The following is a 26,167-nucleotide window of genomic DNA, read 5'->3' on the forward strand; positions in this document are numbered from 1 at the left end:
GGTTTTTGAGCACATGTTACTCTCTGCATATTCTAAAATTGTAATGAACCTTAATTTATCTGTCTATATGTTACCAATAATAAATTTGTGTCTGTTTATTCAAAACCTGCCAAGGAGATCAGTACATTTTGTTGTTTCTTTAATTAAGTACTTTGTAAAAGGTTCCCATTCTTCTTTAAAGTCACAGTTGTCCTTGTCGCGTAATCTATGCGTCAGTTTCGCCAGTTCCACGTAGTCCATTAATTTCCCTTGCCACTGCTTTTTTGTCGGGATTCTTGTGCGTACATGAATATGTTCTTCAATTTCCTTGGCAGGTCTTTTCCTACAATCCCTAACAAAAATGCTTCAAGCTTTTTTACAAATGTTAATTGGAACATTTTCTTCAGTTCATTATATATCATTTCCCTTTTTTTTTAATTTCACTACAATCCCACCACAAATGATAAAAAGTTCCCTCTTTTAGTTTTCCTGATTATGATGCTGGCGCTTCTGTCCCAGATTCTAATGTTCCTTTTGCAATGCATTACATGTTGTGCTATGGAACTGTGGCTTTTTGAGCAATATACTCCCATGTCACACTAAATTTTAAATTTGAAAATTGATTTTTTTTTCCTGCAAGCAAATAACATGGAAATTAGCACTTAACTTCCCATAGATTTCATGAAGTGGCTTTCATATCATGTGAAAGATCACATAAAGTGTGAAAAACCATCAGGTAGAGAATGTTTGGGAAATTAAATAAAGTGTTTGTCTGTCTGAATGCAGCCTAAACCTGTACAGAGACAACAAATTCAGCTAACTAGGTCCTGGTGTTCATAACTACTTTCCTTGAGCACCCCAGCAAAATAGGATATGTGATGGATGGAAGCATTTGTAGTCAACAACCAAGCCTTCTTGGCTGAAAACCAGCCTTTGCAAGTAGCCCAACTTTTGACTGGAAATCTGGATCTTCAGAGTCAGTTGCAGGCTACCTAAATTGTAGCAGCTATTCTTGCACTGCCCCCCAAAAGATGTTCATTCATCCTCCCTGAAATGTTCTCCAGTTTTCTGGCTCAATGGTGGATTTACCTGAACCTGTGACCTGGAGACTTTGTGAAATTTACTCGGAGTCGAGAGTGGATTTCATGCTCTTTATTCAGCTCACAGTGGTGAGGAGGAATGGAAGTTCCCCCAGAATGTCTGCTTTATATACATTATTTACACAATGAGCCCCACGTAATTGGCTAATTCCAGGATTCTCCTGTAGGCCAATCAGGTTGCGGATTCACTTCCACCTGTAGCTGGATTGGGTGGCTCCTGTGGACCAATCAGACAGCTGCATTCTGGGTCTTATTGTTATAGGACCAATCAGACTGCTGCATTCTAAATCCTAGGACCAATCAGACTGCTGCATTTTGGATCCTATTCAACTCAGTACATAACACCAACCTTGCTAGTAAACCACTGGGAAACGTGAGTTCAAGTTTTGTTTTCAGGTTGAGGCTAGGTGTGGTTATTTAATTCTCCTCCTCAAAGATGCTGCAGTAAAGTGGACCACACCTAATCTTCTTCTTGGTTCCTGGCCTTCCTTGAGGAGCTAAAGCAGGTGTTTTGGGACCCCCAGAAAAGAGAAGCCAATCACTGCATCTAGTGATCTCGCCAACCAACAGGGTTGGTATTACACTGTGCCACGGCCTTCTGTTTATGTGTACAGGATTTAGAGTGGAATGAGACTGGCCTTGCTGATCAGTTTCAGGATCCCATCAGAAATGGGTTAGCCTGACTGGACATATGAAATATACTTGGAGTCGAGTGTGAATTTCATTCTCTTTATTCAGCTCATTGTAGCAACGAATGAAACTTTCCCTAAAATGACTAGCTATGTATACATTATATACACAATGGGCCCCGCGTGATTGGCTAATCCCGGTTGCCTCTGTAGGCCAATCAGGTTGCAGATTCACCTCCTCCAGGAGCCTGATTGGCTGTCCTGCAGGCCAATCAGGTCACTGTTTCACTTCCACCTGGAGCTGGGTTGGGTGGCTCCTGCAGACCAATCAGACTGCTGCATTCTGGATCCTATTGTTCTGGGATTCAGCTCAGTACATAACACCATATCTTACCAGACTTATGCATTGTGCCACAATTGCACTGTCCTGGGTCTGATAGTTCCACCAGGATTTGGCAGCGGAGGAGCAGGAGGAGCAGAGGCTGAAAGGCTGGCACTCAGAGATGGAGGTCCTCCCCTTGTGACTCTAGGGGAAGCAGATCTGCCATCCATCTCTCCTGTAGAGTCTCATCAGGGAGGCGGGAGGCCTTTCTCCAGGTGGCAGCAGCAGAGCTGGAGGTGGAGGGACAGGACACAGTCCTGTCACTAAGGACCAGGTGCTGCCTTTGTGAGAGGGATCAGACACACACGCCCAGTTGGAGCTTGGCAGGAAGGGCAAGTCAGCTGTTGGGACACCTTCGTAGCTTCCATTCAATTCTGAACCTCTAGCCTTGCTCGTGTACCTTGGAATCATGACTTCTGGACCTTGTGCTTGCTGCTGAGCCTATACCACTATTAGCCTGAGTAAAGATCTCTGTCTTACTTTCAAGTGTGATCCACTGTCATTGGGTTTGGGGATGGGAACATCACACGCAGATACATGTGCCAATAATTAGGGTCGATAAAATGCATTTTAGCTTCCCTTCAAGCCTAATGGTGGGGCTGATCTTCCTGGAGACTGCAGCTGGGAAGGCAAGAGTTAACCGTTGCTCCCCAGCTACAATCTCCAGGATGATTACACAAAAAAACACACACAGCGCAATAATTAGGCTTGGGAACAGCCTGTATTTCAAGCCTAGCTTCAGCACAGAGGGAGTTGTAGACAGGACCCTGCGAGCACCGGGGAAAGCAGGCACCAGTCACTAGCCATCCCATAGTCTATGCCGGCCTTTGTCAAACTGCTGCCCTCCAGATGTTTGGACTACAACTCCTATCAGATGCTCCAGCCAGCACAACTGTCTGAAACATCTGGAGGGAGCCAAATTTGCAAAGGCTGGTCTAAACTGATAATGCCCTGTGGTTGCCTCTTAGTCCAAAGGGAGCCCCTGCCCTCTGCAGCAGTCTTTGGGGTCCAGCATATTCTCATCCAAGCCCCATCTCCTCCTCCTCCCCACCTGGCTTAATCTCTCTGCTTATCCCCACCCTGGTTCCTCTTAGTGGGATTTCTAGGACAACCTCTTCCAGAACGATGCCTCGTTTCACTCTCATCTCCCCCAATTTGTTAATCCCCTTGTTAGCCACATGACTGAGGTGAGGCCTTCAAAGTTCAAAAGGATACTGTACGGTGTCCATTACGGATCGGATTGCATCTCTTCAAGAGAATCGTGAACTTCTCCAAGGCGAACACAGGAGGAGGGAGCCTAGCAACCAACTTCAGACACCCCTATTCTAGACTGACGCATAGAGAGGGCCCTGATGGATGGAGTTGGGGCCCATTGCATGGGGTTCAGGGTGTAGGGGAGCTGTTTGGCCTGAGGCTGGAAGGGGACCACAAATTTCGACACTTGTTAATTTTTTTTGTCATTTGATAAGTTTCCCAACTTGCTTTTTTTTTTTTTGCTCACAAGACCAAAATGTGTGACACACTCTGTCAGCTTAAGAGTTGCAAATTTAAGGAAATAAGAAATGTGATTTAGTAACAGACATAATATTTGTTGACTGATATAGATTTTGTCATGTTAAAGACTTCATGTTCATAAATATTAATAAAAATATACAGTATAGGTTCTCATGGCACAAGATTAGACCATGATGAATGTGTCCTCTCCTATCAGATGATTATATTACCAAAGAACTTGCCTTTTTTTGTTTGTTTCATGTGTTTTTTATGGCTATGGACCTCTCTGGACCAATAATAGACACACATGCATAAACAAAGTGTCCCATGAGTGTGAGAGCTATAAGCTCTGCAGAGCCCAGCATGACACGCAGAGGGAACTCTATGCAACATCCTGACTACGGAAGCCCCACATGGTTGAGAATTCGTAAGAACAATGTAAGGACATTTAAGGAGAGTCCTGGTGGACTCAATGGTCAATGGTCCTTCTAGTCATTCATTCTGTTCTCAGAATAGCCAACCAAATACCAATGCGAATTTACACTCAGCTCAGCTTGGCCTGAGTTCCAGCATTTTGGTGTTTTTTTCAGGGAGTGGGCTTCCGTTCCACTGTTTGATATGCTTGCTTGGTTCAACCGAAATTTGTCTGCAGTGAAGAATCATTATTGTGCTAATAATAATTTATAGGCTGCCCATCTGACCGGGTTGCACCAGCCACTCTGGGAGGCTTCCGACAAATTACAAAGCCACAGTAAAACACCAAACATTAAAAACTTCCCTCAACTTGCTATTTTCCTATTATTGACGTCCTATGTTGTTTATTTGCCACTAATTTTATTATTAATCATCTTCCACACAGATCTCAAGGTGATGTACAAAATGCAAAATAAGTAAACAAATAGCTTTCACAACAGTTAAATGTCATAAAAAAATAACAGCAGATACATTTAAGAAAAATACAAAATCAATATCCCTTTGACAGAGACCTGGGAAAACTTGTGTCTTCTGTTGTTTCTGGAAAATGCAGGAAGTGAGGTTCTTATATTTACATTTTTCCAGAACTTCCATAACCCTCTGACAGTAACTCTGATTAATGTGACTGAAATAGTTTGCGATAACTTTATATAATGTACAGTGGTACCTCGGGTTAAGTACTTAATTTGTTCCGGAGGTCCGTTCTTAACCTGAAACTGTTCTTAACCTGAAGCACCACTTTAGCTAATAGGGCCTCCTGTTGCCGCCGTGCCGCCGGAGCACGATTTCTGTTCTTATCCTGAAGCAAAGCTCTTAACCTGAAGCACTATTTCTGGGTTAGCGGAGTCTGTAACCTGAAGTGTATGTAACCTGAAGCGCATGTAACCTGAAGGGTATGTAACCCGAGGTACCACTGTACCATGTAATGGTACTCTGTATTCTCAGTGTTTGAGTGGAATTCCCTCTTTGCTTAGGGTCTCATGGTTTACTGATATTCACCGGAGCAAACTATGAAGAAAAGTAGGGGTGTCTACAGACCTATGTGTCAATGTGACCACGGACAGAGTTTGTGACCCCACTCTTTGGTTGTCTTTGGCAGTACTGCAGCTATGTCATTTTAGACATAGCTCTGTGGCAACCCAGAAGTAACGGAGCGCATTACTTCCGGGTTTCGCTGCTCACGGATGTGCAGACGCTCAAAATGACGTCACGCGCATGTGCGGAAGCGGCAGCACGTGCTGTCGTGCCTTACGTTCTATTCAGGATGCGAACAGGGCTCCGGAACGGACCCTGTTCGCATCCCGAGGTACCACTGTATTTATTTTTAAAGTCCTCATGAAATTTTACTAGCATTTTACTGAAAATTTCTCCAAACATACACATATTTGCATGCATTTTTGCCTAATGCACACATTTCTAAAAGCATTTTCCCTATTAGAATGCATTTTGTATCTTATTGTCACGAATATATGCATTTTTATGCACACTTGGTGTGTGCATTTTTTTCCTGTACTTGCAACTTAGCTAAAGAACTGCATTGCAAAATCTGGAGAAGTTAAAATGTCAATGTGATTTAGGTAGGATAGTTCCTTTCCCACCCCACCCCTACCTGATAGCACCTCTGGGCTAGGAAGCTGGCACAAAGTGTGAGACTGCCAAAGAGCAGCATTCATCAATCTTTCCATGGCATAAAACCCAGAGGGAACGGAGGTGGAGACTCAGCCTTGATGAATATGCCACAATGCTAGCCAGAACGGAGTCTGTCGGAGGCGGAGAAGGACAGATCTGGAGATCATCAGCTCCACACTGTCACCACAGAAGTGCTATGTGATGAAGTGGAGGCTCATGTTATCAGAGAGTAACCGCTAATAGCATGGCTGTCAGGGCAGGAAGGAATGCCGCCAAGTGGTACCAGGACCCAGAAGTTCCCCATGCCATTTATAGAGGCAACCAGTTTCCTATAGAAGCCTTTCAGCTAAGGCTTCCTCTCTTATGAAATGAGCTTTGGGCACCTGTGTGATATTATCTCGATTTGTTAAGGGTGCTAGGAACTGTAGCACAGTAAGGGGTAAACTACAGTTCCCAAGATTCTTGGGCCGGGGGAAACCATGACTGTCAAAGTAGCATAAATGTGCTTTATATGTATGGTGCAGATATGACTATGCAAAACAGCGGAGTTCTGTCTTTTGGACCCCCGCATTCCCTGCTCCCTCTAACTTTGATTCCCTGGTCTGTGTAGTAACTTAGATGGCAAGTCCGCTCCCCTTCCCTGGGGGGGGCGATGTTGTGGACTGGCATCCAGGACCCCCCAGTGATCCGGCTGGAGGGTGGAGTGATGCCATCTCCGGCCGTCCAATTGGCACGGCTGGGGGTGTGGCCACAGGCTGTTTAAGGTTAGGCATTGGATAAGCCTTTGTTTATGGGAGGGGAGATTGTAGCCTCCACCTGCCCCTCCTTGATAAGTGTTATGTACTGAGTTAAATAGGATCCAAAATGCAGCAGTCTGATTGGTCCTAGAACAATAGGATCCAAAATGCAGCAGTTTGATTGGTCCTAGAACAATAGGATCCAAAATGCAGCAGTCTGATTGGTCCTAGAACAATGCAGCAGTATGATTGGTCCGCAGGAGCCACCCAATCCAGCTACAGGTGGAAGTGAATCCACAACCTGATTGGCCTACAGGAGAATCCCGGAATTAGCCAATCACGTGGGGCCCATTGTGTAAATAATGTATATAAAGCAGACATTCTGGGGGAACTTTCATTCCTCCTCACCACTATGAGCTGAATAAAGAGCATGAAATCCACTCTCGACTCCGAGTATATTTCAATAAGGGTATACTATAAAAGGGATTCAGGAGTGTGGAACCTGTCCGAAGCCTGGTTTTGTGGTAGGGCCATGCCGCAACCCATCGAGGACCCTGGGGTGCCCCAATTTGATGTATGTCATAGGGCTCCCACTACTGGTGGTTTACCCTTAGTGTGACTCCCTGCAGATGGGCAGGAGTCGGGATATACTGTAGTCTAGTTTCACCCAATGCCTAAGCCAAACCACTCACATCTGTAACCAATGAAGCTGTGGCCTATTTTAGTCCAATAACCTAAAATATTTGTGTCCATGTGTATTTATTATAAGGGAACTTGTACTTGTCTATACAACCCATCCCAGTACAGTGGATGCTCGGGTTGCGAATGTGATCTGTGCGGGAGGCACGTTTGCAACCTGCAGCGTCTGCAACCCACAGCGCCGCGTCTGTGCATGCGTGGGTTGCGATTTGGCGCTTCTGCACATGCACAAAGTGCAATTTAGCAGTTCTATGCATGCGTGAGTGCCAAAACCTGGAAGTAACCCATTCCGGTATTTCTGGGTTTCGACGCATCCGTAACCCAAAAATGCGCTACCTGAAGAGTCTGTAACCTGAGGTATGACTGTATATGTGGCTCAGCAGGTACATTCAACATTAAAGAATTAACCACCATTTTCCACGTGGCTCCAGCTGATATTTTGAAGTTCTTATAAAAAGGAAAGTAGATCCTGCAAACCTCAATTCTTCCCATGCCTACATTAGATCACACATTCCAGCTACCAGTCTTGCTCTTACATTCATGTAACAGATGCAGTAAATCTGAGAAAGAAAGAAAGAAAGAAAGAAAGAAAGAAAGAAAGAAAGAAACTATCTTAAGCATCACAGTTGTGAAAACACCCTAAGACATGGCCTAGGGCACTTCCAGAAGTCCTGCTTATTGAGCATTCATTTGTTTGCAGAGAGATTCAATGACGTTGGCTGTTTAATTATTTGTGATTTGTTCGCAGGGAGGTTAGATGATATCACACCAAAGCAAGTGTTATCCCACCATTTCCACTGCATTTCTCACCACTTTCCTTATCTCAGTACAGTGCTGTACAGTATTTTGAGAAAGCGGGTTTGTTGTGCAAAAACACCCAACAAACAATAATTGTGCAATCTGAATTTCTGGTGTCCGATTGAACCCCAACACCTGAAAACAGTGGTGGTTTGGAAACACCCGTAATAAATCCCAAACCTCCTTTTAGCCATCAGTATCACTAACATGAATTCATTTCCCAATGCAGCGCTTGCATTGGCCGGCTGTGGGAAACCTGCAAGCCAATGCAGTCACCTGAGATGCTGACTGCTGTCCTGGTCTCAAGAGCATCTCAAAAGGTACAGGGGCCCCTGACCATTAGGTCCAGTTGTGGCTGACTCTGGGGTTGTGGCGCTCATCTCGCTTTATTGGCCGAGGAAGCCAATACAGCTTCTGGGTCATGTGGCCAGCATGACTAAGCCGCTTCTGGCGAATCAGAGCAGCACACGGAAACACCGTTTACCTTCCCGCCGGAGTGGTACCTATTTATCTACTTGCACTTTGACGTGCTTTCAAACTGCTAGGTTGGCAGGAGCAGGGACCGAGCAACGGGAGCTCACCCCGTCGCGGGGATTCGAACTGCCGACCTTCTGATCGGCAAGTCCTAGGCTCTGTGGTTTAACAAAACTGTTAGCCTTTTTTTCTACTGAATCTTGAGGATAGCAGTCGGAAGTGAGAATTTTCTAGTGGAAAAATCAGATGGAAGTCAGATTTCCCACATCTTAATGGCTCTTTTCCCGCATCTTATTGCCCTCTCTGGGGAGGGAGAAGGAATAATATCCCCTGGTTTCTTTTACAAGGTTTCCTGTGAGAAAAGCATTTTATGATGGGAAGCATCTAAAGGGGATTCCACTCCCCCTTTCTTCGACCTTTCCGTCACAAGAGTCTTCCCACTCCCACTCCAGACCAGCGTTCGAAATGTTGTCCTTTCCTCCTCCTTGCTTTCTCAGCCAAAGTGCTGCTGGAGAGAGATTAAGGGAGCTTCTTGAGGTTCTACCCTAGGTGAGCAAGCTGCAAAATGTCACTGCTAATCAGGAGGAGGTCTGAGGGAAGACAGCCGCATCTGCAAAGGCTCAAAACATGTCTGAGATGTGTGTGTATGGGGAGAGGGGCAGTTGGCGTGGAAGGGAGCTGTTGCTGGGTCTGCTCTTGCTGTTTCCCCCTGCTTTAAAGAGAGAGAAATGCTTAAGGTTCTCATCCAAAGGTCGACTACTTGGAAGTAAGTGCCACTGAAACCAGTAGGACTTGCTTCAGAGGAGGGAGGAACGGATCTGTCCATTTTGGTTCTCTTCATTTGCCAGTCCTTAAATTCTGCAGCATTTTAAATTTAGAAAGGACACCTTCACAAAGATTTTTCAGCGTTTCAGTGTGATTTCCCCCCAATAAACACCTTCTTATATGTAGTTTTGACTAATGTACACATTTTTTTCAAGCAGTTCCCCCCTAGTATATTGCATCCCTGGATATTATTTTCACTAATATCTTCATTTTTATGCACATTCCCCAAATAAATGCATTTTGGTAAATACTGTTTGGTTGCAGAGCTGCATTGCAAAATTGGGGCAAGTGTGAGTTTCTGGGACAGCTGTGTTTCACTTGGCATCTTGCTTTGAAAAGTGCAAATTTGACAGGTCCGGACTTAAATGCAAACTGAATTGAATTTCACCTCCATTCCCAACACTGGCCACAACCTGAGAGCCTCTGGGTGCAGAAATTCCCTCTTAAGCTCCTATAAGCCACGAGAGCAGCATATCTATTCTAAACAAATGCTGCTGCTATCAGGAAGCGCTTGAAATACCCATAAAAGCAGATTTGTGCGATGCCTTAAAGTATCTGAGATAACCCCCTTCTTCCTGGCTTGAAATTGGCCTCCAAGGAAGGTGAATGGAAGGGTTTGTGGGGGCTGGAATTTTTAGCAAAACAGTCAGTAAAATCCCAGAGGTATAGAAATATGTAACTGAAGCATGGACTCAGACGGGCATTTAGGCTTCCCCCCTGCTTTTTGCTGAGCTTGCAAGGAGGAAAGGTACTCCCTGACCATGTGCAGAGTGCACCCCTCACCATGCCATTGCACTTGGCTTCCCTCCACACGGAGTGTCAGCTCTAGATAACACTTGCCCCCAGCACCCCCACTCCCCACTGCCCATGATTTTATGTTTGGTTTCAAATTAGGAATATTATTTATTTGTGTAGCTGAAGCCATTACAAAAAAACAAGATACATAAAACCAGTGCTTTTTTCTTAAAAAATTGTAAGGGTACTCTCGTTTTGAGTCAAGAAAATCACCATTTTATAGTTAAAATCAGGAAAAATAAATAAAGTAAATGGACAAAAGTACAAAGATTCACAAAATGTGCAGGGGTATGCATATCCCTGTCTACCCCCCCCAAAAAAAGCACTGCATAAAACAAAACAAAATACATTGCACAGTTAAAATAATTATTAAGACCAGGCATTCTGTCAGATAAGGGTTTGCTCCCCTGAATAATTTAACTTATCATCCCCACAAACTTTTCTCCGTAAGACTGCCAGTCTAAAGGCAAAACAAGCCACTATGAAAGAGAAAATGGTTATTATTGGGAATATTCTTGGCTCAAATGGTCATGAGCTGATCCAGTTTGATTTAACTAGACTGACAGCTGGAACCAGAACTGCAGCTGAGGCATTTGAATTTTTTTTAAAGTCAGGTTTCATTAAACTAGCGGGGTTGCTTAATGAGGTAAGTTGCGTTAGAGAGAATACAGTGGTTTTCAATGCTGGAGGTGACTGGAATGTCTGGGTTATGTCCAAATTAGTCAAACTCAGAGTAGACTCACTGAAATTAATAAGCACGCCTAACTTAGGTCTGCTCTGAGTAAACACTTATTGAACACAACCTGCTATGCTTAACATGCATACACTTGAAAAGCACATTTTATAGAATTAACCTGAAAACACAAATAAAATCTCTGAGGTCATATTGTAGCAAAAATGGAGAGGTGATTTTAAACACACACACACAGTGCCACAAATGAATGAGTTTGGAAATTAGCCTAAATCCCATCTGCGCTATTCATTTAAAGCGATATCACACCGCTTTGATCAGTCATGGCTTCCCCCAGAGAATCCTGGGAACTGGTATTTGCTATGGCTGCTGAGAGAGAGACCCCCATTCCCCTCACAGAGCCACAGTTTCCTGAATTGTCTAACAATCAGTCTCTCTCCCCAAGGAACTCAGGAAATTGTAGCTCTGTGAGGGAAGGAAATGCAGTAGTTGACAAGTAAGAATGGGAAAAACCAGTAACCATATAGCCATCGAAGGGTTAACTCAGACATAGGATGACCATTGGGCCATCTAGTTCAATGCTGTTTGCTCTGACTGGCAGCAGCCGTGCAGTGGTTCAGAGCTGGGAGTTTCACTTTGATTACTCAGAGCCTTCTCTGGTTTTCACGCTGAGCTCTCAAAATCACCACCAGCATTTTCCAAGGGTTGACAGCAAAAAATAGAAGTTTGCAAACTGAGTGTTAACTTTGATCGGATTTGTATTGCAAAACATCAGGCCTGAATGCTGGCACCTCTAGCGCTGAGTAGCTCCACAAAAAACAAAAACTGAAAGAAAAGGGGAAAAAAACGGGTAAGAGGGCAACATTTTTCTGGCTAAATAGATTTGAGCACACCTTCCCTCCCACACAGGGCAGCCCCCAGTAGCTCTTCTGGCCTGACCTTTATTTGCCTGCTCCTTCCTCTCCCTGCTGCAATTTGTTTGTTGAACTGTTTGCCTGCCTGCCCGCTTGCCCTTCCACCTGCATCCCAGAATACAAAGACCTCCTCTCTGACCCTCACTCTGAGTTGTCTGTACTGCACTAGACTTGCATGGATCTGCTGTGCAAGACTGCAAACGCTGTCTTCCTTCTGGAAGCAAACACCAGTTCCTGGTTCTGACTGTATTCAGTTCACCTGAGGTCCTGATTAGAGGAGTCCAGGCGACCTATTTATCGAGCCTCCATTGTGATCTGCTTGCACAAAGCTTATGCGGAGGTTAGATTAAATTAGTCTTCGTTGAGCGTTCATTTTGACTTGTTTGCTGTGTTGGTTCAGATTTGCTTGTGGGATATTCATACGTCTTCACGTTCACTCATTCATCCCATACTTTTTAGTGCATTTCCCTGCCACTTTCCAAACTGCAAACATCTGATATTTTTGTAAAATGGATTTGTGGTGGTAAAATTCATTTAAATGGCACAAATTGATAGTATGCATTTGAATTCCCCCCAATGACTAGAATGCACTAGCCTCCGTATGCATAGTTAAGGGACTCTGCGTAAGTGTGTCATGCCCAGAGAAAGACTGTGACAGCACTGTGCTGTGCAATTTTCCCAAGAAGAAATTGGGGGTGTGGGGGTGTGTTAAGGCTGTGCAAAGGCCAGTCTGGAATGGAACATTCAGCTTGGGGGCTGTGGCCAGTCTGTGCTGTATTTCCCAAAGGATATCCTGCTCCTGTCACCGGAAGCCATCTGGCAGGTGCAATATACACAACCTGTTAGGATGTGCCAGCATCTCCCAAGGCAGGAATCAAGAGTTCAGGTAACTAACTATTCAGTGTGTGTGTGTGTGTGTGTGTGTGTGTGTGTGTTATGTGCAGTTGAATCACTCCACAAAATAAACGAGTGAAACGTGACAGCTGTCCCTAGCTACTACCCCTGGAAAAGTGGTGATGGAGGAGGGTCATCAAATTTTGCAGGTACAGGGAACCTCTCCCCCCCAGATGTTGCTGGACTACAACTCCCATCATCCTTGGCTGCCATCATGCTTGCTGGGGCTAATGGGACTTGTAGTTCAGCAACATCTGGAGGGCCAAGGTTCTCCACACCTGATCTTCTGGGAAGTTCTTCTGTGCATGTTCCCTGCAACAAGAAATCAACAAGAGTTGTGTTCTTGTGCAGTTGTGCTCTTGGGACAAGTTGTGTTCTTGCACAGCTCCTCTTCATTTCTAAGACTTGCATGCTGGAGAATTTTCTGCTCGATTATTATGCCCTAACACTTAATTCAAGGCAAGCCTCAGCTTAATCAACTTCCAGCACCGATTCTCGTCTTTGGCACACACTTTGGGGAAAGGCTTTCCAGTCAGAGGATGTGGTTTTGCAGTGTGGCTCAGTCCCCAGTATTTCTTTTCTCTCTAAAGAAAATAATCCCTGGAGCTGCCAATTTGGCACACGGCAGAAAACAAAAGGCAGTGTGAAAAAAGGCAGTACAGGAAAATGAATGAGAAACCAGGAATTAATATTAAGTATTAATATTAAGTAGCATTTTTAAAAAAAACAAAAAATGGATATTGTGTGTGTATAAATGCACCTTTTGTCATTTTTGTGGTTAATTTGTATGAGTGCACACTTGTGAGTTCTTTCGTGTGAAGGCTTGGATGGATTATTTTCAGTGCATGACGACAACCACGTAAAAAGGTGTGGTAATGCCGGAATTCTAAGCCATCACATGCAAATGTCTGTGTGTCTGTATTATCTGCCTATGGTTAGTGACATTGAGTAAAAGTGATCTTCCTGAGCTTCAGCGTCCTACCAGCTTTCGCTGCTAGATTGGGCACTGCGTAGGCCAGGCAGCATTCTTCAGAGCATTGTACATGAAATTTGGCTCAGGAATCCTTCTGTTGCTGACTGTTACTGCATAATCATTCATTTTATTTTATTTAACAATATGTGTATGCCACTTATAAATGTAAATAAAAGCACTAAGCAGCTTCTTGTACTTAGATTAAAATTTTAGGAAACCTGTTGGACTCAGCGTTAAGACATTCAAAACAAGCAAGAAGTCCTCACATACATATACGATCTGCGGAACTCCCTGTTACAGGATGCAGTGACTGATTGCCATGATTATAAGTGGTGGTTTGTTTGTTTTAAAGAGAGAAGTACACACAGCACAAAGCAATACATAGTGTAACAATAGCTGTATTCTCTGTTTTACTGAATTTGTATGTACAGTGGTACCTCGGGTTAAGTACTTAATTTGTTCCGGAGGTCCGTACTTAACCTGAAACTGTTCTTAACCTGAAGCACCACTTTAGCTAATGGGGCCTCCTGCTGCTGCCGCGCCACCGGCGCACGATTTCTGTTCTCATCCTGAAGCAAAGTTCTCAACCCGAGGTAATCTTTCTGGGTTAGCGGAGTCTGTAACCTGAAGCGTATATAACCTGAGGTACCACTGTAGCTATTTTACTGCATTTTCAATTAAAATAGAAAAAGGGGGGAAAACAGGACTGAAAGGTGAAAAAATGTTATACAGAAAACCAAATTAAAATTTAAAAAGAGAAGTTATCAGTTCTATAGCTACCAACAAAGCTATAGGTCCACATTCACTGGTTCCAGTAGTCTGAGGTAGGGAACCTACTTCCTCACCAGATGTTTCTGGACACCAACATCTAATGGGAGATGCTGACGTCATCCAGAGGTCAGAGGTCCCACACCACTGCAATGAATTCTCGTGTGGATAAATGTTCATTGGTTCAGTGTAACATTTTAAGAGAATGTAGCCTTTAGCATCAGACATTTCCCACACCTGCCTGTTTGAGCCTTGAAACAGCAAGGAATATAAGCATAAATATAAATTATAAATTCCTGTGCCCTGAGACACAAGGCAAGATGGACTGGACCTCTGCTTTCCCACATAGTGTAAGGCATGGGTAGGCAAACTAAGGCCCGGGGGCCGGATCCGGCCCAATCACCTTCTAAATCCAGCCTGCAGACAGTCCGGGAATCAGCATGTTTTTACATGAGAAGAATGTGTCCTTTTATTTAAAATGCATCTCTGGGTTATTTGTGGGGCATAGGAATTCGTTCATCCCCCCCCCAAAAAAGATACCGTAGTCTGGCCCTTCACAAGGTCTGAGGGACAGTGGACCAGCCCCCTGCTGAAACAGTTTGCTGACCCCTGGTATAAGGGGTAACAAGCCCAGATTTGTGCCAGAATCAATGTAGACTTAACAGGGACATCTAGTAATGACAGCACATAGCTACACGAGAAATCTTAATTCACGCAATCAAACGTCTCTCTGCTCTCATTTAGGTTTTGTTCTGGGGAGTGAAAGGCAAGACCAGGGTGGGGAGGAAAATTAATGGTGGGTTCATTCGGGTCTGGATTCCCTGAGAAGCTACCTGTACGCTGGTTGCTTTCTGGGAAGGGAGTAATAGGAATGGCCAGGGGTGAAATTTGTGTCTTGTCCTGTGATTTATGGCAGCAAAGCGGCCTCCCCCCCCCCGAAAAAAGCCCTCCTCCTCAAACAGGCATGAAGAGGAAAGCACACCTCTCCTGTGGACTCAAATTTCTTTATATGGGTGAGAGATGTGGACCAGAGGGATGCTGAGCAGACAAGCACCTCCACACAAGTAGTCATGTCCCCCTCCCCCAATATTTGTCCTTTTGTCCTGAAATCTAATGCATGGGGAAAAGCTCTCGCCAACACTACAGAAATGCATTTTACCCCATCTGTGGACGCAGGGCCAGACCAAGACATTTTGCCACCTGAGGCAAATCACAAAATGGCACACACACACCCTGCCATGGAAGAAGTGGGGAGTGAAGGAACAAGCGGGGATCAAATCAACTTTACCCGGCAACTGAACTGGGAATCAAAGGCTGTCACAGGGGATCCATTCCAGTCCAGCTTCCGCGCTGGTCATGGGACCGAGACGGCTCTGGTCGCCCTAACAGATGACCTTCGTAGACAGCTGGATCGAGGCGGGTCGGGGCTGCTGATTCTTCTAGATCTATCAGCAGCTTTCGACATGGTCGATCACGAACTTCTGGACCACCGCCTTGCCGACGTGGGGATCCAGGGCACAGTCCTTCAATGGCTGCGCTCGTTTCTCTCTGGTCGGGGACAGAGGGTGGCGCTTGGGGGGGAATTGTCATCGCGCCACTCCTTGGTGTGTGGAGTACCTCAGGGTGCGATACTCTCCCTGATGCTTTTCAACATCTTTATGCGCCCCCTCGCCCAGCTTGTCCGGAGTTTTGGGCTGGGTTGTCATCAGTATGCCGATGACACCCAACTCTATCTGTTGATGGATGGCCATCCTGACTCGGCCCCAGACACACTGACCAGATGTCTGGAAGCTGTGGCTGGATGGTTACGTGGGAGCCGGTTGAAGCTAAATCCTTCGAAGTCAGAGGTCCTGTGGCTGGGACGGGGCGATATGGGATTGGGGGGGCAACTCCCATCTCTTGCGGGGGCGCAATTAGTGCCAGCACTGTCCGTTAAGAGTTTGGGTGTAATCTTCGACACCTCCCTTTCCATGGAGGCGCAGATTGCAGCTATAACAAAGGCGGCATTTTTCCACCTCCGCCAAGCTAAGCAGTTGGCTCCTTACCTCTCTCGCCCTGACCTAGCCACTGTGATCCACGCGACGGTCACCTCCAGACTGGATTATTGTAACTCGCTCTACGTGGGGCTGCCCTTGAGACTGACCCAGAAACTCCAGCGGGTGCAGAATGCTGCAGCGAGACTCCTTACGAGGTCTTCGCTGCGAGATCACATTCACCCGGTGCTATACCAGCTGCACTGGCTCCCGGTGGAGTACAGGATCAGGTTTAAGGTGCTGGTTTTAACCTTTAAAGCCCTACATGGCCTAGGACCCTCGTACCTACGGGACCGCCTCTCCTGGTATGCCCCACAGAGAAACCTACGGTCTTCAAATAAAAACATCTTGAAGGTCCCAGGCCACAGAGAAGCTAGGCTGGCCTCAACTAGAGCCAGGGCTTTTTCGGCTGTGGCTCCGATCTGGTGGAACACTCTGTCACAAGAGACCAGGGCCCTGCGGGACTTGACATCCTTCCGCAGGGCCTGCAAGACAGAGCTGTTCCACCAGGCCTTTGGCCAGGGCACAGCCTGACTCCCTCCCTCGGCAATCTTCGCAGAGCTCTGGCCCAATGGTTGCCAGTGGCTTGAATTAATTAATTTTTATAATGAATGATTTTAGAATGTTGTTTATGTTGTACTTTGTACTGTTTTATTGTTAGCCGCCCTGAGCCCGGCTTCGGCTGGGGAGGGCGGGATATAAATAAAATTTATTATTATTATTAATATTATTATTATTATTATTATTATTATTATTATTAAAAGGGGCCCACTCAGAAGAATCACACTGGGTGGGTGCCAGAGCGCAGCAGGCCCCCTATTTCCTCTCCAGGTGTGGGGTGGGGAGACCACAGTGCCTCCTATTCACCAAGAGGCCACTGTGAAGGCAGCAAGGGGGGCTTCCAAAGAGAGTGGGCAAGGGGCCAGATGGACCTCCCTTGTGGATCCTGCCACCCAAGGCCATCGCCTCACCTTGCCTCATGGGGGGGGGGGCAGCCCTCTGTGGATGCTATTCAGTGCTAGTCCTACTCAGAGTAGAACTGCTGAAGTTAGGTTCTAACTAACTCAGGTTCATTGGTTCCAAAGGGTCTGGTCTGAGTAGGACTTAGCTCTGAGTCCCTACAGCCCTTTTCCCCGCAGGTAAGATGTTTCCTGATCCTGCCACTGACAGCAGCAGGAAATTACCTGTAGGTACTAAAGTTGAATCTACAGGTAGTCTAATTTCCCTCCTGCCAACACACACAAACAGGGCTGGATTTAGGTTTGATGAGGCCCTAAGCTACTGAAGGTAACGGGGCCCTTTATATGTCCAGCTGTCCTTTGTCAACAACAAATTGTTGCTGTTTTTTGTGTTGAATATACAATGGACGCGGGTGGCGCTGTGGGCTAAAGCCTCAACGCCTAGGGCTTGCCGATCGAAAGGTCGGCGGTTCGAATCCCCGCGGCGGGGTGCGCGCCCACTGTTCGGTCCCAGCGCCTGCCCACCTAGCAGTTCGAAAGCACCCCCGGGGGCAAGTAGATAAATAGGTACCGCTTACCAGCGGGAAGGTAAACGGCGTTCTGTGTGCGGCTCTGGCTCGCCAGAGCAGCGATGTCACGCTGGCCACGTGACCCGGAAGTGTCCCCGGACAGCGCTGGCCCCCGGCCAATAAATGTGAGATGGGCGCACAAACCCCACAGTCTGTCAAGACTGGCCCGTTCGGGCAGGGGTACCTTTACCTTTACCTTTATACAATGGTACCTTGGGTTACATACGCTTCAGGTTACAGACTTCGCTAATCCATAAATATTACCTCGGGTTAAGAACTTTGCTTCAGGATGAGAACAGAAATCGTGTAGCGGCGGCACAGCAGCAGCGGGAGGCCCCATTAGCTAAAATGGTGCTTTAGGTTAAGAACAGTTTCAGGTTAAGAACGGACCTCCAGAACGAATTAAGTTCTTAACCCGAGGTACCACTGTATGCTATATGGTAATTTATGGACCTAATAGGTATCTAAAGCCATTTGCACATAACAAAATATGCATTTTATCAAAGTAATTGTTGAACTGAAATACAATTAAGAAGTGTATGAATAGTGAAATACAATTAAGAAGTAGCATATTAATAGTGAAATAATTATTAAGCTCTAACTTAAAATAATTTTTTATTCATAACAAACTTAATAATGCAAACACATGCAACCAGTCCATGCAGAATGTAGGCACCCTATACAGTGGTACCTCGGGTTACATACGCTTCAGGTTACAGACTCCGCTAACCCAGAAATAGTACCTCGAGTTAAGAACTTTGCTTCAGGATGAGAACAGAGCTCATGCTTCGGTGGCGCAGCAGCAGCAGCAGGAGGAGGCCCCATTAGCTAAAGTAGTTCTTCAGGTTAAGAACAGACCTCCGGAATGAATTAAGTACTTAACCGGAGGTACCACTGTATGTAGAAATGAGCAAACCAGTGATATTTTAGGGAGCAGGTGGGGCCCATTACTTACATCACAGGCGCCTACACAACACAAAACAAAACAAAACACTGTTGCTGTATGTATGTTTTATTTTATTTGTTTTTTATCTTATATTTTGGAAATGTACATCCAGGTTTTTTTCCTTTATTTTTTTTTGGGGGGGGCCAAGAGAGTGGGGCCCTAAGCTATAGCTTGTTTAGTTTATACCTAAATCTGGCACTGCACACAAACCTTGGGAAGGGGGGAAAACCTGGGTTGAGCATTTACAACTCAATCCTCCACAGATTTACTCAGAAGTAAGCTCCACTGTGTGCATCGTGGGTTAAGCTGCGGTAAGTTTTGCATACCATGGCAGCGACCTTCTCGCCTGTTTACCCGCCCCCCGTCAAGCAAAAGTCGAGGGGGGGGCCCACATTCCACAAAAAAGTAGACGAAAGAATGGAGAGGGAAGCTTTGAAAATGGTAGTGCATCCCTTTAAGCGGGTGCGGGGTGGGATGGAGAAATAAAATTGTATCCAGGAAGATAAATTATGTCTCGCGATCCTACCGCATTCATTACTTGTCAGTGGGGCGGCCGCAGTAAGTATTTTCCGACATGCAGCGGACACAGCGAGTCACAATCCTCGCATCCACGTAGTGGTGCTGCATGTGCGACTACGGCAGTGCTTCTGAGCATGTACAGAGCGCCTTTCCCTTTCCTCCCAAGGAACCGCTGCAGGCAGCCACTGACACCAACGAAGCGCCGATGACAAAGCAGAGCATCTGCTTCGTGGAATAAATAGTTCGGCCACTCGGATGGTTTCCCCCCCTTTAACCATTGGTCATGCTGGCTGTGGGGCTGGTGGGAGCATCTGCAGGGCCATCGCTGGTTCCCCAGCCCTGGTTTTCAATAAGCAGTTTGCGTAAAGTTTCTCCAGGCCTGAAGCATGTCAGCCCACGTGTACGTATTTATTATATGCGTGTGTATGTGTACGTCTGAAAGCTTTTCCCACGAAGAAAGTCCCTCGCTTTAAAATAGCACTTCATGGGAAAGGCCATGTTTTCTATATAAAGTTATTCGTTGGCTTTCTTTTCGTGGAGGAACATGCAAACGTCTGCGATCCCCCCTCCCGCGGCCCTTTTCCCCAGAGCCTAAAAAGTTGCGATCCAGGAATAACTGTGCTGCTTGATTTTGCTGATTGCAGGAAGGGATCCGAAAAGAAACATATCCCCAAGCTGAGGAAGCGGGTCGCCGTGCGCCTTCCTCGGCCCACGGAGGAATCGGATTCGGCGGCGTACGAAAGCCCCCTCCCTTTCCCACCCCCACTCCTATTCCACGCAGCGCCTCGTTTACTGCCCTTTCAGAAAAGCCCGAGCCCCGCATCCCTAACTCCCTCCCAGGACCCCAACGCACCACCCCGGGCTCCTGTAGTGGCTGGGCTTCATCACACGTCGTCGAGGCAGCGGGGGGGGGGGGAGCGGGCGGACGAGGCTTGATGCTTCGCAGGGTCCTGAGCGGACGCATCTAAGTAAACGGAACAGGTCAAACGACGCGAAGGGCGGAAGGATGAGCCCCGCCGGAGATCTGGATTTGGGTGGCGCTCGGTGGGCGTGGATTGGTTGACCTTCGGCGCCCGCTGTACACTTCCGACGTTTGGGCACTATTATTATTATTATTATTATTATTCCAATATATTTTTAGTGCTTTCCAAAAACATATAATTAATTCAAATTTAATACAATTGCAAAAGTTGCCTTTTAATAGTTTTATACTTCTGTTGCATTTATAGCCTTCCTTTTTCTCCAAGGAGCTGGAGGCGGCGTAGTACATGGTTATCCCCCGTACGAAATAGGTTAGGGTTAGGCTGAAAGGGAGGGAGTGAGTGACAACAAGGTCACACCCCGCCCCCCAGTGCGCTTCGTGGCTGAGTGGTGATTTAAACCCTAGAGTCCCCCAGGTTGGATGGCCACCTGTCGTGGATGATTTAGTTGAGATTTCTGAGTTGCAGGGACTAGATGTCCCTCGGGGTCCCTTCGATTCTATGATTCTACAAGGCCCCTAAACACAAGTTTGGTCCATGTCGTCTCCGCGCCTCCCACCTCGCCCCTCATTTCGCTGCAGCATTTGGGTCCCTCGTCCTCGGGCGGCCCTCGAACAAAACATTGGAGAAAGACGGTGTGCGCCCCCTGCTACGCCCATGTACACACGTATTATTATTATTATTATTATTGATTTTACGCAGCCTTATTGCTTTACATTTAATTCTCTGCGTATTTTAAATTCTCAGCGTATGGTTCAATTCTAATATGTAAATTTAAAAGTTCGAATTCTAACATGTGCATTAAAAAGTTCGACGGAATGCACCAATGGAATGCGGGGGAGAAAGGCGCCCTCCAACTTCCTTCCGGGGGGAATTCTCGGGGCGCCTGTAAATTCGCTCTCTCAATAGGGTTGGGGAGCGGCTGGCTAAAAATGCCCGCCGGAACCCTGGGAAAGGGCAGTTCTCTGCCTCCACGCCGAAAAAAACCAGAAGAGTCCCTTGTCCCGTCCTGCTCCGTCTATCAGAAGCCAAGTGATTTTAATTTAGACATTTAAATAATCTTAGAGCGGGGGGAGGGGGCTTCTCTTTAGACGGCACTTGCTTTGCGTTACTTTAATACGCGTTTTACCGCTGTCGCCTTTTGGGGAGAGGGCGCGGGGTGCGTGTGTCTTTCTTCTGTTTGTTCGACTGATGGGTGTGGGTGTTGGTCTTAGACGGTCTGCCCCAAAGCCCTGACGGCCCCTCACTTGGTACGGACTGGCCGTCTGCAAAGCGCTTTGCACAGGAGAACTGCCTGTCTGCCCTGGGCGCCAAGTCCTAGGGGCCTCGCTCCCACCCACCCCCAATAAAATATTTGACGGGGCTGCCCTCCCAAAGTTGATGTGCCAATCAAACGGTGTGCCTGCGCCGCGTCTTGTGATCGATTATGCGGGGCGGGGCTTCCCTGCACACCCGCCCCCGCATATAGTATTCAAGTTGGCACCCAGGCTACCTGCCCACCTGAGGGGGTCCCCAACGCCGGGAGGGGGCACTTGGCTCGCCCCCTCGGGGAAAGGAAACCCCTCTGAGGAGACGGGAGGGGGAGGAAGAAAGAAGCGCGCGCGAGCCCTTTAAGAAAGTTCAATCGGGCGAGTTCATCAAAGTTTAAAAAGTTTGGCGGAGGAAGGAGCAAAGAGAGACGGGGGGGGGAGGGAAAAATGGACACCCGTCGAGGGCCGAAGAAAGTTTGCAGCCGGCGGCGGCGGCGGGGATTGGCTGGCGAGTTCCCCTGGCGACGGTGATGCAGGGCGAGGGGCTGGGCTGGCGGCCCCGCCCCGCCCCGGCCGGGCCGGGCCGGGCGCTCCCTGTGGGTGCGCGCAATCGAAGAGCTGAGGCGAGGAGCGCGGGCTGCGCGGGGCCCGGCAGCAGCTGCAGCTCGTTGGCCCCCTTGGCCGCTCATTGGCCGGCGGCGCGAGCCAGCTGGATGTGAGCCTGGGGCGCGTCAGATAAGCCGCACTTCCCCCCGCGCCCACCTGCACAGCACCAGCGCACGTCGGGACCCCTTCCTTGCCCTCAGACACCCCTCGGGCACCTACCTACCTACCTGCGTCCCCCCGCGTCCCCGGCTCGCACCAGGCACCTGCCCCACCTTATCCCCGCTTAAGGCAGACCCTCGCCCTCTCCGCTCCCCTCCGAGGGGAGGATAAAAGAAGGGGGGAGAAGGAGGAGGAGGAGGCGCAAAGGAAAGGAAGAAGGCGAGGCAGCCGCCCAGGACCAGCACGCGAGCCCCCCGCCTTGCTTTCCTCGGACTTGCCCTGCACCCACCATGAGCAACCTGCCCAAGGAGAATGAGCACAGCAGTAACAGCCTCGAGGAAGAGGTAGGGGTTTTTTTTGGGGTGGGGAGCCCCGTCGGGGATGAGCCTTCCCTTGGGTTGGCCAAGGTTTGCGGGCTCGGAGGGGGGAAAGGCTGGGCTGCCTGGTGAGGAGGGCGGCCGGTTCGTCCTGAAGTTTTCCTCTTGCGTGCGCGCTCTTTCCCTGGGCCAACGAAAATGCCTCTTGCTCCTTTTTTTGCGGTTTCTTGACTTGGCGAGCAAAAGGCCTATGGCCGTTTTCTGGGCTGGGTGAAAGTTTGTTTTAAAATGCATCCGCTATGGGAGTGGTAAAAGAGGAATGCATCCCTTTTCTCCTAGTCTTCCTAGGGAGGAGGAGTGCTGTTGGTTCTTGAAGTCTCTCCTTTGTGCACGCAGCTGGTGGCGGTGATTGCTGCCCATGGGTGGCTTTACTGTAAAAAAAATGGAGGGTTTCCGAAAGCCTGTCTGCCACCTCCTTACTTAACCTGTGGCCTCCTTACTTAACCTGTGGTGCTTCTCTTTAACTAGTAGAAGGAAGCCCAGACCTACTGAGCAAACAGCCTTTGGAGCACCAAACCTGCACTTCCTACTCATAAAACCCTGCAGTGCCTGTTAAGACTAGACGCTGCCTGGGCGTCTCTGCTGATTTAGAGCTTGGCTTTGGACCTTGGCATAGCTTGGAAGAAGCAGACGGATGCTTGGCTTTCCTCTTCCTCCTCCACATCTTGGTGTTCCTTGTTTCCTCTTGTGTAGTCAGAATCCAGATGCAGTAGTGTTTATTTTAAAATTTTTATGAACATATTATAACAATAATTAAAAAGAATATCCCATACTAACAAAGCAGGTCACTTCTGCGAACTTTAGAAATTCAAGGCATGCCTATATCCAAGTCTTAAGTTTCTAGTTTGGAACTGGGGAAAGCTTTGGAAACAACCGTCCTAACACAGTTTAATTCCATGCAAAAGGGCCAAGGCTGTCTGGTACCTTGCGGCTTCTGGACTTGGCTTGCAATGGAGAACCTGTCATTGGCTTCCCTTCTGCTTGCTCCCATCTTCCATCCAGTCTTCTGCATTTCTTGTCTGCATCACCACTGCCTTGTGAAGACAACTGTATGTCCTTGACTGGCCATCATAGAAATGAGCAAGTCGCACAGACACCTCATTAGGTAGCGCAGGTTCTCTGTGAGAATTCCTCTTTGTGGCACACTCAAGCTTTTGTGGTTTTCTATACCTGTTTGTGCAAAGTAAGTAGCTGTAGTATGAGCCATATCAAGCTGATTATATATATATATATTTTAGGACCCGGTTGCCTCCATTTTGTGTGCGTGGCGCTTGAAATGCCAAGAAACCTCAATTCCCCTTGGGCTGCTGCAGTCGATTACTTGTCTTCCTCCCCACCCCCATCCCTCTGAAAAATAGCCGTGTAGGTTTCTTGGCGCAGAATGGCGGCCATTCTGGTCCTAAACCCTTCTAAACATTGTAAAAACTCTACAGTACATTCTTAATATGCATACAGAAGAAATGGGAATAACCTATTGCTAATACTTTGCTTGTGCCTGCAATCTAAGAAGGTTGGTGGCTCCCCCCCCAAAAAAAAATCCTTATTGAACCCGTTATGTGATATGCTTCAATTGGGTTGGCTGTCCTCCTTTGATGTTCTCTTATATACTAGGTAACAGTACTGTACAGTGTCTTAATTCTATTGAAATAGCTGCATGCTTATATATGGTTTGGAGGGCTCTGGGACCAATTTGCTGGCAAAGCCTCAACGGTTCATGGTAGGCTGCTTCTAACACTTTCTGTATCTTAGCTGCCTTGCTTGTGCGTACTGGAGGCAGAAATGCCCCCCCCCTTTGTCCACAGGGCAGCAGGTCATTGCTAAGCCGTCTTTCTGCAAGGTGTTTATGTAGGGCTACAGAACAGTAATATGATGGATTGGGTTGAAGCGTGTTACAAACAACAGCCAAAATAGTCCATTGCATCTGGGATTGGAGGATACGCTCAAGCCTTCAGTTTCCACTGTAAATGAACTTGGTGGCAGGACCTAGATTAGAACTTGCAAATCGCCAAATAAATGCCTGGCAGTTCAGAGGTTTTTTGCTAGGCCAACCATGTAGGAGGCACAATTCTGATTGTAGGCATTTTGCGTTAACACCATTTCTAGTTCTGTAGTCTTGGGTACTTTAAAGCAGGGAATGGGCTGGATGGAATAGTAGCCCCCTGGCCAAAGTGGGCAACTGGCCAATTTCTAGCATATTGCTTAGTGTCTGCTGGTATACTGGGATTCAAGCAAAAAATGAATAGTAGGTAGATTTTGATGTCATTTTATTCTGCCTTCAATATATAAAAGATGACAGCTATGAAATACATGAACTGTACAAACTTAAACGAGTAGCAAAAGTTTTAAATACAAATTTAGATAATTTGTTTTTCTTGCGTGAAATAGGTTAAATGAAGTGATGAATAAAATGTTCGGTTATATTATGTCATTGTGGACTTGTCCAGTCATTCAAGTGAGACTTTGGAAAGTTCTCCGTAAATCTGAAGTGGCTTTTGCCTGCCGTCTCCAGCATACGGTATTAAGTGGGCTTTAATCTCATTCAGGAAGGCATTTGTGTATTGCCGTGACTATGCATTCAAATTTAACTTAATCTAGATTGCCATGAGCATGCAGTCCTGCTTTTAACACATTAGAGGGCACAGGCGTTGTAATAAAACTTAAGTGGACCCAAATACTTGACCCATCCCTGCAATAAACTTAGCATGTGTGATTCTCTAAGGGAAGGTCTTGGTGCATCTGCACTGCTTGCCAAAGATGCCTGGTTCAGTCCCCAGTATCTCTAGGTTGGCCTGGGAAGAGACCCCTTCTGAAATCCTGGAGATGCACTTCCAGCTGCTGCAGACAATACTGAGCTTGATGGCAGATTGCTTTGTTTCTTACATAAAGTTAATTTTGGGGGAGAGAAGGTAATTGAGCATTCTCAGGCACATTAACAGATCAGAATATGGCTTACTCTTATGTGCTTTGTAACCCCCATTCCTATTGCTAAGAAATTCAGTAGTTCTGATTGAGCTGTTCCTAAAGGTGTGGAAATGCAGAGGTCAACATTTATATATTTGAGGATGTTTTTCTGCATTTAAGTACAAAGTGGTATGTATGGGAGAGCACTTTGTATGTTGCGCCAAGTAAACTATCACTATTGGGGTTTAACTTGATTTATCTGGAAGGAAAAGTAGTATGAATTTATGACTGATGCTATGATTGAGATCAGTGCTATTTCAATATGACATGCTGTGTGTTCACCACGTTTTATTTATTTTTATTTCACAGGGGGTTCCAAATGCTGTCAAGTATATCGGTAGTAGCTTTTCTGGTCCTCTAATAGTGCAAATTGTGGACAAGTGATGTGGTGTGTAACTACTGGGGGTTTGTATCTGTAAGCAGAGGAAAAACGGATTAGCTAAAGGAGTTCTCTGCAGTTACTCATGAAGAAGAGGAATTTTGTGGACATGCTCACCAAAGAAGGTCTTTGTGTGCCCGTTTTCTGAAGTGTACTACAAGTGTATTTACAAAT

At 46.7% G+C, this 26,167-nt stretch overlaps 1 protein-coding gene across 4 annotated transcripts in view; it reads left to right on the top strand.

Annotated features, from left to right (window-relative positions):
• Positions 1 to 22,118: 22,118 nt before the first annotated feature.
• Positions 22,119 to 26,167, top strand: part of RBPMS2 (RNA binding protein, mRNA processing factor 2) — a 49,799-nt gene continuing 45,750 nt past the window's right edge. For 2 of the 4 annotated variants that reach the window (XR_014213433.1, XR_014213434.1), the window contains exon 1: positions 22,121 to 22,620. Coding sequence is in view for 2 of the 4 variants with exons in the window: in XM_082198867.1 (XP_082054993.1) it covers positions 22,567 to 22,620 (54 nt within the window). In the remaining 2 variants the exon portion in view is untranslated. Of the gene's footprint in view, positions 22,621 to 26,167 lie in introns of all 4 variants that reach the window. The other 2 variants (XM_082198867.1, XM_082198868.1) reach the window with 2 other exon arrangements.

Source organism: Podarcis vaucheri (genome assembly GCF_965113315.1).
Source record: "Podarcis vaucheri genome assembly, chromosome: 14".
In the NCBI taxonomy this organism is placed as follows: Eukaryota; Metazoa; Chordata; class Lepidosauria; order Squamata; family Lacertidae; genus Podarcis; species Podarcis vaucheri.